Below are 12,046 nucleotides of genomic sequence, written 5' to 3' on the forward strand. Positions count from 1 at the left end.
TATCCCAACAGGCATGCGTTCATCCGCCGATCTTGGCTTTATATTTTTAAAGCAAAACAGCAGAGTCGTTATAGAGCGAAACAGTGCTTTATTTTAAAAACGTAAACAAAAATTAGCTATTATCCGGTATCTTCGCGCTAAATCAAAAGCTCTCTTTTTTTTTACTTAGAGTCAACGTTCTACCTTATTGGCAGTTTTTGTGCGGTTTTCAAAAAATGTGGGGAAGGTTTTCATAGGGCAAACCCTGAATAGGTTTTCGATTTAAAGGACTCAAGAGGCCATTTTCGATATATCTAGATTTTTTTAAATTAAAAATTAAGGAAACCGAAAGGTGTCAATTGGGTCATCTAAATAAGCTTTATCATTTTTTTGAGACTTCCTGGGTATTTTTGCATTTTTTTAGCTGTTTGCTCTTTTCAGGTCTTTATATTTTTCGTATTTTTGGCCTTCTACAAAGCCAAAATCTAACTTCATTGGACTTCGTTGCATGTAGCCTATTTCAGCGATACTCTAACGAGCTTATATCTAACAATATCGCGTAAAATACAGTTAACATTAAAGCGTTATTTGCGGATTGAAGAACCAGTATTTTTGAATGGTCTTATACCTTCAAATTCATTAATATAGTGAATGATGATACTGTACACATATGCTTGGTAAATCTGACTGCTAAGAAAGACACTTCTAAAACATGTAGAAAATTTCGTTGGATTATTTCTTTTTATTCGGATACATCCAAGAAGCATAAGCGTAAATTTCAATTCAGGTGCATATATATACGTGCTCCGTCCTTTTCTTCATATGGTGTACAGCACGCAGCCTGAGATTTCTCAGTTAATTTCTTTTACATTAAACATTTTATGAAAAGGATAAGATCAGATCACGTCATAATCATATTGAAGGATGATGTGTTTCTACACTTCAATAACTTTGTCTGGCACCCAAGTAGACAAGATTGGGCTGTCTTGTTGCCTTCTGTTTTATAAAGGACAACGAAGGAAAGTCGTATCAAGATTCGGAGAACTACCCTTATTGTTAATTGACACAACGTACTTCATTAGTTCATGAAGCGTAACCGCAGTAGTAAAAACCTGCCTGATATACCTGGTTCTTTCGTACGTTCATCATATATTTTGCTGTGAATAAAATCTCTATAATAGATCGAATAGAAGGCTTTGACTAATAACAATGACGTTTAATCCATCATCGTATTGTGTCATTTCTATCAATAGAAAATTGCCTTGCTTCTCCACCGCAAGATGGCGCTAGAAACAACAATTCGCAGACCATTATTTGAATTGCGTTTGCATGTTCTTGGTCCGCTCAAATGCTCCTCTGTATGTTCGCTAAATAACAGAACTCGAGTTGGTAAATAGTTAGCAGACGAAGTGAAAGTTTCGAACGTCCTTTCAAGACCCATGTTAATTAAGGCTAACTTTTTTTTAATGACAACCTACGGCGCAAGAACGAACCAATTTGTGATGCGCGTTCTGTGAAGTTTGTTTTTCTAAACGTAAAAAGTGTTGTTGTAATTTTCCTCCTAAGACAATGTAAGTCTGCGCGACCTGCTTAAAATATCTAATATCGACGTTCGAAAAGCAGTTTGTGTTGTTGAAAATATAGGGGAAGTATGTCTGCCAAAAAAAGCGAAGCTTTAACGGGTCACATTTACGTACGAGAAGTTTGCCTGAATGACGATGATTGCGCGTTTCGAAAGCCACTAGATTTCTGCAATTACTGCATCTCCATATCAGTTGGAGTCGATTACAGCATCTATCTAGTACCTGCCACACTCAGGAAGACCAACATAAATTATAATTTGGCAAAATAGAAACGAGATTGTGGAGCGCGGTTGTAGGTCTGCATTCGTGTGACCACTGATCAGCCATCACGTATAAGCAAGAATAGAAGACACAAGAGTAGAATAAGTACTGCTCACTATTTTTATGCAGTTGTTGGGTAAATCCAGTTCAGTGAAAAGAAATAAAAATTTGTGATAACTACTTAGCTAACTCTGCGCGATACAATGGTGTTGATCTCAAATGCTAGAAAAATAGTCACACATCTTAGATATGTGCCAGATTTAAGTAGATACACTGGAACGAAAGTAATCAAGCTTAAATTATGTAACAGGTAGTTTGTTCTTTTATTCTGTATTGGAAGAAAAAAGTCTTTTGCGTGGATTTAAGCATCATTGAGATTCACCATTGCAAAAAAAATGTTGATAGTGTATTATGCTCCAAAATGTTTACATAGCTTCTCTTTCATATATAGAATATTTCGGAAACAAATGTTTTAGAGTGTTTTAAAGATAATTATAATTACTAAAATAACTAAACAACGTTTAAAGATCAGATTGATGCCCACGTATTCGCTATACATTTTTCACCAATGCGAACTCCAACCAAAGCTTTTTTTTTTAATATACAGGCAGCTTAGTAATAAATATCGATGTCGTTCGATTAGTTTTTTATCAAGGTTTATAGGCTTGATAGTTTTAAGAGAATCCATTATAGGTTATTCTTTTTAAGTCATCAGAGCCACATACCAAAAAGGTTACATGTTTTATAGAAATATTATACTCCTGGAAACAGCTTCTATAAAGCTGTTTCCTAATTTTCAGAAATGAAGTAAGCTTGCATCAAAAAAAAGTTGTGAAGAAATGTATGAAGATTATTGTGAGACCAACTCAATGTCCGAACGTCTCCTAGTTTTTGTATTTGTTTTCTTGAATGCATCATTATTTTTGTACCTCGAACACTTATAAAATAGTATAGGAAGTTGATTCCAAACACACTGGTGTATTATCCAATAAATTCGCAAAAAGATTAACAAAAAAAATTGTGCCTTTACGATGCCTAGGTTTGCAAAAATTTCTTCCTTTAGTAAAGAAAGAGAAAAGTGCAATATTAAATATTTTAAAAACCATACAAATCATAAATTGATTTTTATAGCATCATCACTCAGCGCCGAGAGATTATCGTGAATATAATAGTATTGCTTGCTTGGCACAGAAAATCGACATATTTTGTCGAAGTCTCAATTAAACAACATAGGACGAACTATGTGTGTCTTAACATTACCTTTTTGCTGGCATCGGTTTTTATTGGATTATGGATGGACTACGAGGTACCCTAGATGTTTTATGATTTCCTGAACGCTGTGGTTTGCTGAAAGCAGCGATCCAATCTAATAAGAGAAGTCTGCGGAGAGTAAAGGACACCAACGGAGTAGCGGCTTGTAGACTTGTGGTCGTGTCTATAGAGCGCATCTCCATGATACAGCAGTGGCTCACGTGTTTGCCTGCTACATTTAAGAACACATGGTGGTCTAGGAATGAACCTGGGCATAGACACTTTTCGTTCCGTGGTAGAAACCAGCCTCACGTAGTAGAACTGGACGTAAAACTTAAAACATTTGAATTATCACAGTGCGTGCGCCAATATCTCATGGGCGAATGTGTGTTGGGTGACTAAACGAAGCAGGGCGCATCGATCAATGCGTTTCAATCTGTAAGAGGACGTGCTGGATGCGATTCTGTATATCTTAAAGTACGGAAGTGAGTTTCCTAGGCATATGGCTCCTAGTACAAAACTTTCTCGATGAGAAGAGTTTACTTATCAATAATGATTAAAGTCATTTTTAAGCTTGTTTTTCCCACAGATCTTCAGGATAGACCGTAACCTAAATTATAGCTGTTTCTTATTAATCATTTTTAAGACTTTATCCCCAACAAGAACATATATTTGAACGCTATCCGTTGCATATGCTGTAAGCGCCGCTCCTGACGAATATGTTTATTCAATAAAACCACCATTTGCCAGAATCACAGCTTCAAACTGAGACTCAGGCTGCTCACAGGCTTGTTCCTAAGATTTTCTTTTAGAAGTATGCAAACACTTTCTTGATAGCGCGAATGAGTAAATCAGCGCTGTCATATCGAGATTAGTTAAACTTACACTTAATAACGCACCATACATAGTGTTTTTTTAATGGACGAAGTAGGTAATAAGCAAATATGTAAACAAGACAAAGATTGTTTTTGTGGCTTAGATTTACGTCGATAAAAAAACTTTGTTTATCAGAGACAACTTGTTGCTTCATCTTCGAGAGACCAGAGAAACGACACCAACTAAGTCTGTTGACTTTATATTTTTTGGCATTCGTAAAACCATAAGGGAGCAATAGAATACGATCTCAGTTTAGTCGATGCGCTTTGTATATATATATTACTAGATGTTTAGGAGTATTGCTTGTGCTGCGATGGCTTCGCAGGTTAAAAGAGAATGCTTGAATACGATGTCCGGAAAAGCATTGGTTCGAATGTACCGATGCGTCTACATGCCTAACGTGCGCTAATAAAAAAAAAGTAGCTAAAGAAGCATGTCGACCGTTTTATGTCATATAGGTTACCTGTCGCTACTCACGGATATATGATGATGAATTGCAGCTTTAAATTTTCTAAATTACTTGCGTACCAATCACGAACGGTCCGAAGCTGTTTTACCGTTTTAATGAATATCCAAACTGCGTATATAGATTATGTAATATATATAAGATTGAGACAAAAGTTTTTTGATAGTTGGAAATACTCCGCCTCGTATCTGTTCAAGTAGTGTGAAACACGTAAAGGATTCCAATATAATGTAAACTTAAATGACACTTTTATAACAAGAGCGCCCTAATACCGTTTCTATATTCCAATAAGCATACTACAGGGTACAACACTCCAGTGATACAAAACTGAAAATGCAATTGATCAGCCTTCAACCCTTTTATAAAACTCACCAATAATTCCTCATTGCACCTTGTGAATATATCAGATGTCTTAGTGCATCTTTGTAGCCGAACAATTTTGCTTCTTTTAGGTGAGATGCTAATGGGTCTATGGACCAGACGTAGTCGTAGGGTTCCCGTTTATCGTAAGCATACATATGGTACATATGCGTACGCTATGTGACCATACGTATGCATATGCGACACGTATAGTAAAGTTTGAAATAAAAAAAGCAGCGACCACTACCGACACGTTCTGTATTCCTTTCCTAATGGCATCCGAACAATAACAGACGCTTAAAGTTATTGTTGTTATAATTAAACTTAAATTTTCGATGGCGAACTGCTAAGGTTAAATATTTACTATTTTAAGAAAGGATGTCGAATTGATTGCTGATGGTGGGCTTCGTGTTAAAGCTACGAAAGCCTAGGCGCATTGTATATGACAAAGGTCAGGTGTCACTCTACGATTACCACACAGAGCCCGTGCCTACTGTTTTTCCCGTGTATTCTATTGAATATAAACGCGAACAGAAACACTAAATTGAAGAGCACCTACTCCGTGTTATTATTAGTTTTGTACGCATTTTATTTCGATATGCTTCTGAGTGACGATAAACAGAGGAGGACCTAACAAAGTGAAAATTGGCAAAAACTGACAAAGTCTTTGGACATACATAATCGTCAAGAGAACAAAAATCAATACGTTAGAAGTCGTGGTTGTAGCGTAAACACTATTGTCATAGCACTATAACAGTAATAAAGAAATGTAAAAAAATTGCACTAAGGTGACCCCGTTTTCTCAGCAAAATCCATCCTCTATCAGAAAAGGTTGCGTATCAGTTCTATTTTAACAGATGTAAAACGAGGATTTCCTGTATGTCAGGGGACTCCTGCGTCACCTTCAAATATACACACATGTTACCCACGGGTATCGCAGAAGACCTTTGCTGAATTTTCAATATATGACGCGTGGTTCAATAGGCTGTATATGGCTGTTTTCTCAGTAAATTTAAAAAAAAAAGAAAGAAGAATCTCGATTTCAGGGAAGTTTTCATCCTAGCTCTGAAAACATGGCATTTTTGACTATTTATAATCGGGACCTTGGTGTCAAAGTCGTTTTAAATGAGGGTGCGAAATCAGGTGATTGTGATGGGTTCAGCGAACATCCAAATTGTAGAGGGTGTGTGCCTAAGCTTCGTCCTCCACAATACAGCTATCGTTAGGAAGACGCTGAGTCGCCTTCTGTGCAGAACAGTTACTTTTTTTTCAGCTACGCACAGTAGATGTGTTTGTATGGCTTCAAGAATAGAAAATAGTAAACGATATTTTTGTTAGTCCCCCTATCACATAATTACTGACTATCTTCTAGTAGAATTGAAAATTTGGACGCGTCGGGGAAAGCTTACGCCATTTTGTTGCTCAGCAGTGCTAATTCGTTTGACTGTAAAATGGAACATTGCACTTAGTGTAAACCAAAGAGGCCTATTATGAATTTGTCCGAATTTTTTTTTTAATTTATAGATAAAATCGTTTTTGGTGTTACTTTCGAATGCTTCACTTACAATTAATAACAAGCCAATAGGCAACTGCCATCGGTAAAGACTTGCTGGTGACGGTACAATGCAAATAGACGAAAACACCACAAAACTGTAGATACACTGAGATCTCGAAGAGGTATTATCGCTCTTTCTACTTAGGTTGCTTTAAAGCGATATATCTCAGGTAATATAGGTCGCGACGGTTACAAGCCATAACAAAGTAGAATTGTGGACCTAGTGAATGAAAGGGGTGTCGTCTGTCACCAAAACAGTGAAATATTACTTATTTTTTAACTACCTACCAAAACTATAGGAGAATTTGAACGGGAAATTTAATTGTATCCACCGTAAAATCCGGATCTTGTACCATCAGATTATCATCTCTCTCGGCCTATGTAGAGTTTCCTGAATGGTGTTCAGTTTCAATGGAGAGGAATAAAAATTATTTTTCACTATAATTTCGCTCTATATAGAAGTTTGACAGTTATGGATGGGATTATGTTGTTGCCAGAAAAATGGCAAAACGTCATCGGTCAAAATTAGCCTGCATAGTTTAATAATATTGTTTTAAGAGGTAAAAATATATTTACCTTAAGTTCAATGCCTTTTTGACTACTCAGTATATATTAATACGAAACTAGTATAGATCCTGAAACAAAAATAATTGAAATTAATTAAATATATTTAAGTTGAAGTATATTAACAAGGTTCAATTTATTCTCAGAGACATGAGTATGTCACCAATGGATGACCGTATAAATATAACTAGTCCAAATTCAGGTGAGTTTATCTCAAAGCCGACCTGTATATATAATGGAGGAAAATAACGGAACTAAGTCCTATGCGTTTTCCTAGTAGAACTTAAGAAGCGAAAAGTCGATCATGTGCCCTCTCCTAAGAAATAGTGTAATGAAACTAGAGAGATACGAACTAAAAAGCAGCAGTGTTATGCAGTATTATTTGTTACTTAAAGTTTATCCGCGTATCCCGCGCCCGTTCCTGTGGTAGGAATGGTAAAACGGATATTGCTAGCTGTGTAATGAGGAGATACTACAAGAGATACAACTTGAAATATATGTACTCCGAAGGTGAAGGGTTTTCTATGAAAGTCCCTAATATCCAATATCCATAATTTGACAGCTGGCTGCGTGCAGTGCGATGTGGATCAGCCAGCCAAAGCTAGTGACCACTCAGCCGACCCAAGTGGCCACGTAACGACGGAAAATCATCGAAGCAGCTTAAAAGGAAGCATGATTGATGTTGTAAATATTCCCCTCGCGGTAGCAAGATCCGATAAATACGTCTTTCTCAAGAACCCTTCTACAATAGTTAATAGAAGCGGCCTAGGCGACCTGAGTTCTCACGCAGCTAGTCGAAGTGAAATCAACGTGACCACTGCTGCTGTTATTGACAGCGTATGTGGCGGTGCAAGCACGAACAACCTTGTGGAAAGTCCAAGTTTTCATCTAGTCACAGATAAACATTTAACAAAGTCAAACTCTGGCAGCATAGTAGGCTGCCTCAGTAATGATCCAGCACGACAGAGAACAATTGCTTGTAATCAAGTGTGTAAATCGGACATTAATCGTGAAAATGATCCCGGCATCGGAGCTTGTGACTACATAGGAAATCAAGAGCGACCGTCATTTTATGCTGATGGAGCCAAATACTGGGAAGGGATCGAGCCAACTATCGAGGGGATGCTTGGGGGATTCGCTGAGATTTCCGACATTGACGTGGGTGCCAGTAAACGTTTTCTGAGAGAATTTTGTGAGGTAAGGATACAACTCTAGTGAAGTAATTAAATAGAAATAAAACACGTTTTTGCCTGTCTTCTTCTATTAGTATTTCTAGTAGTAAAAGAAAAGTAGAAAAGGTAACTTTTATAACTGCTAAATTTAGAATTTACTAGTGCTTACCCGAGTGACCTAACAGGTGATTAATAGGAAACAATTAGTACGTAACTAAATTATTTTAAATAGAGTTTCCGCAAAGCGTTCATGGTTTCCTAGGCATAAGCAAGTTTTGCACCAAGTACCTCACGAATACTCGGATTGATCAACCGGTACGTGTAGTGACGAAAAATGTTTAAATAGACCGAGGTTTCTATGTATTTCAGTAAATAATCTTTCAAAATTTCACCTGCGGGAATCCTGTGTGAATATGCTGGATCAGTTGCTCTAAATATAAAACATCTGTTCACTTTATTCGTTGTTTCACTTTATTTATTTTCAGAGAAAACAAAATGCAACTGGAACAGTTCGGGCGTTGGACTGTGGAGCAGGAATTGGTCGCGTCACGAAAATGATGCTTTCGCATATCTTTACTGAGGTTTGTAAAAGCCTCACGCATTTGGCAGGCGCCCAGTTGCCAGCATGTATTAATCAGTCAATCAACTATTTGTTGTTTTGTGACGATATTAATTAATTGGTGCACTTTAACCATTGTGTTTTTAAATTCTAGGTAGACATGCTGGAACAGAATCAGCAGTTCCTTGATAAGGCTGACGATTACCTTGGAGATATCAGGCATAAGGTAAACCATTGCTTCGATTCATCTACACACACTGACCTGATTTTCATGTATTTCCCTTTACTTTCGAACAATGATAGGTCTTACAGGCTATATCAGCTAAATAGATGCACAACCGCTTTAAAGCATAAAATTTGAAAGAAACAAGGTATTTCTATTCAAAAAGCAGTACGCTGCAAATACGAAAAAGATTCTTGTAGAAAATGCAGCAATTAGATTTGTGTAGCCGTGTGTTCGTTTGAGCGAACAGAGCCATTACTAAAGTGAAATTATACATATAGTAATGACAGAAGTATTAAGCTGGGCCAGTTTAAAAAGAATTAGTAAACAGCAAATAAATTACCTGTTTTTCACCTCTGATAATATGGACTATTACTGGGCGTTTGCATATTTTTTAAGGTGGGCCGAAAGATTTGCGCAGGTCTCCAATCCTTCATACCCGACCCAGAACGGCGGTACGATGTCATATGGGTGCAATGGGTCTGTATACATTAATAAAAGGTGATCTTTGTTGCCAGAAAAACTTCAGAACATATTAAAAAAATGCTACTACCACATGCAGTATATACATCTCATGTTTAATATAATAAGTAATTAAATTTGTGCATCAGGCCCCGAACGAAATATGTGATGGATAATAATAATAATAGTGATTATTATTATTACTATTAACCAAAGGTATTGAGGGTATTGCTGAAATGATAACCAGCTAAGTACATTTCTATAATCGCAACTTCGTAATCAGCCGATTAGATAGAAACAGTCGTAAGATCACGCCATTTCTAATAAGTAAACTTTAGCTCAATGTACTTATGATACTATACCTTATAAAAGGACACTACTATGAAACAGTGTGAAGTGGAGATCAGAACGCAACAACAAGAGGTTCCCGCCCACTACCAGCAAAGATTGTATTTGCCCTTGGTTTTTTCTTAAATACATCGGAAATAAGTATGCAATACTGTAGAGTAACCTGAATCAGTGAATTTCAGTCGATGGACTAAAATGCATTTAAAAAAAATGTTTTTTATAGGTGACTGGGCATTTAACGGATACTGATTTTGTCGAATTTCTAAAAAAGGCTGCCAATGGACTACGTGAAAATGGTATGTAGTGTATTACTCCGGCGAACTGAACTTTGTTCAATGTTTGATAAAAGAAATATTTCAAATGAGCAATTCGTGCCACGGCTACAAGGTTTCTCACATTGAGTCTAATAGAAATTGATTAACATAGGCTCTTAAAAGAGGCCTCAATTTTTGAATAGCCATAGGTGTCCACTAACTACCGAGAGAATAATTATTGATGTGTACTGAATACTTATTTACAGGTTTAGTTTGTATCAAGGACAACTTATCATCATGCTCTGTTGAAATGGATAATAAAGACTCTTCGGTAACAAGGCCCCGCTCACTGCTACTAGAGATATTTAAAAAGGCGAGCCTCAGGGTTGTTGGTGAACGAAAGCAAATACGGTTTGTTCGTTAGCTTATTATTCCCTCAAACCAAAAAAAAGTCCATTACTTTATGTTTAAAACAGAAAAACCGTGAAAAACGGTTCTTCTGCAAATGCCTTTTTGTCTCGATGTGTGCTTCTCAATCATATTTAAATTGATTTTAAATCTGTCTTGTAATTTTTGATTCTAGAATATGCTGATTTAGCTTATCATTGATAACTATTTTATTAACGTATCTATATATATTGTCTGTATTTGCTATTTCAGCTTCCCGAAAGGACTGTATGAGGTGAAAATGTTTGCCCTTAAACCCAAGAAAGTAGATTAAATAACCCAGTAGTAAAAAGTCTATAAATCATCGATGTATACATGTAATATAAGACTATGCACAAAAGCCATTAGACTTTCATCAAGCCGAAAGATGCCACTAGGAGATTTCTATTTTAAGCCAGTGTACAGCTCGAGGACAACTAATAAAGACGGATTTAAAATCAATATAATTGACCATATTCATTGCGGCAGGAGGTATAATAGCATACCGTACGAAGCCCCAATCGATGAAATTTAGATAGCAGATACATCGAAAATTTCTTACTTTTGTGCGCTAGCAAGCTACACATCTATGTTGTCATTTATGAAGCAATTGTTAATCCACGTGAATGTCACACTGTGTCTTTTGCTCGATGTGTCAAACACATCAAAATAAAACAGAAATACGTTTTCCTTTTTTTGTCATATGAGGAGGATTTTTAGCTTGCAAAACGGAATCCCTGCAATTCTGCCGAATCTCACCAAGAAGAAAGGCTGTGGAACACGTGAAATCACAAAAGGAACAAATTAAAAGGTTACAAAGATAAACCGTAATACTTCTTCTAGTAGAACGTGACGATCTACGAAAACAAACAGGCATGGTGCTACAATAGAGACCATTACGATTTAATCATATTAGCAACATAAGTTGAAGTAATATTTTTTTAATGAAATGCGTTTTTGTATGCTGTCCGTGTTCATGTGTACTGCTTAGTCATATATTCCCCATCGTCACAACATTTTTGTTTGGGAACTTTTCTATTTAAAAGGAAATGCAGTGCGTGAAAATGCATTAAAAATCACGCGACAATGTACGAACAAATAAGGTGTCTTAATAAAGGATTTTAACTGTTTCTGGGCATTCTGAATTTGTTGCCTCAGTTTTATATATGTGCACCTATGCGGTTCTAGTTATACTAGTTCGGTTACTTTGCTAATGGCTGATGAGTCTTAGGCTCGAGCTATGCATTCTAGGCATTAGGTCAAAAAAGCAAAGGTATCTAAGATCAAATTAAATAACCTATTCTTCAGGAGAACTTGTCACTTTGCACATTACCGAGTGAGTTTGATCGTATTTTAGCAGAAAGTCAACGCCGGCCGAAAGTCACCAGCGAAAATACTTTATCCAAAGATTTCTGCCAATAACAAATGACACAATTACAAAGTTCGTCATGAAGACTAAGTGGTCAGCGCTAGGGTAGGTTACTGCCGCCACACCTGACTAGCAACGCTTTTGTTAGAATCGTAAAAACCGTTCTAGTCGTTATTGAAACGGTTAACATATGCAGTGGTTGCCAAAGGTTATTGAACAAGCTGGATAATAAGGGAGAATATAATTTGACAAAATATAAAATTTATTTTTCCGTTAAACAATTACTACACACTCACTACAATTCTGTAAAAAACCAGATCGATAAATAGACATAAGAT

General features: G+C 36.5%; 1 protein-coding gene across 4 annotated transcripts in view; it reads left to right on the top strand.

Annotated features, from left to right (window-relative positions):
• The window catches only part of LOC111269655 (uncharacterized), a 63,564-nt gene extending 52,080 nt beyond the window's left edge, over nt 1-11,484 (top strand). For 2 of the 4 annotated variants that reach the window (XM_086972184.1, XM_086972186.1), the window contains 8 exons: nt 7,042-7,097; nt 7,458-8,092; nt 8,553-8,648; nt 8,781-8,852; nt 9,249-9,329; nt 9,883-9,955; nt 10,180-10,324; nt 10,574-11,484. In XM_086972184.1, the coding sequence (XP_086828310.1) occupies nt 7,042-7,097; nt 7,458-8,092; nt 8,553-8,648; nt 8,781-8,852; nt 9,249-9,329; nt 9,883-9,955; nt 10,180-10,324; nt 10,574-10,634 (1,219 nt within the window). In that variant the 3' untranslated portion in view covers nt 10,635-11,484. Of the gene's footprint in view, nt 1-7,041; nt 7,098-7,457; nt 8,093-8,552; nt 8,649-8,780; nt 8,853-9,248; nt 9,351-9,882; nt 9,956-10,179; nt 10,325-10,573 lie in introns of those variants that run through there. The other 2 variants (XR_015314666.1, XM_086972185.1) reach the window with 2 other exon arrangements.
• Nucleotides 11,485-12,046: the final 562 nt, after the last annotated feature.

The sequence above is a fragment of the Varroa jacobsoni genome, unplaced genomic scaffold, assembly GCF_002532875.2.
Source record: "Varroa jacobsoni isolate VJ856 unplaced genomic scaffold, vjacob_1.0 scaffold_1403, whole genome shotgun sequence".
NCBI classification, from domain to species: Eukaryota; Metazoa; Arthropoda; class Arachnida; order Mesostigmata; family Varroidae; genus Varroa; species Varroa jacobsoni.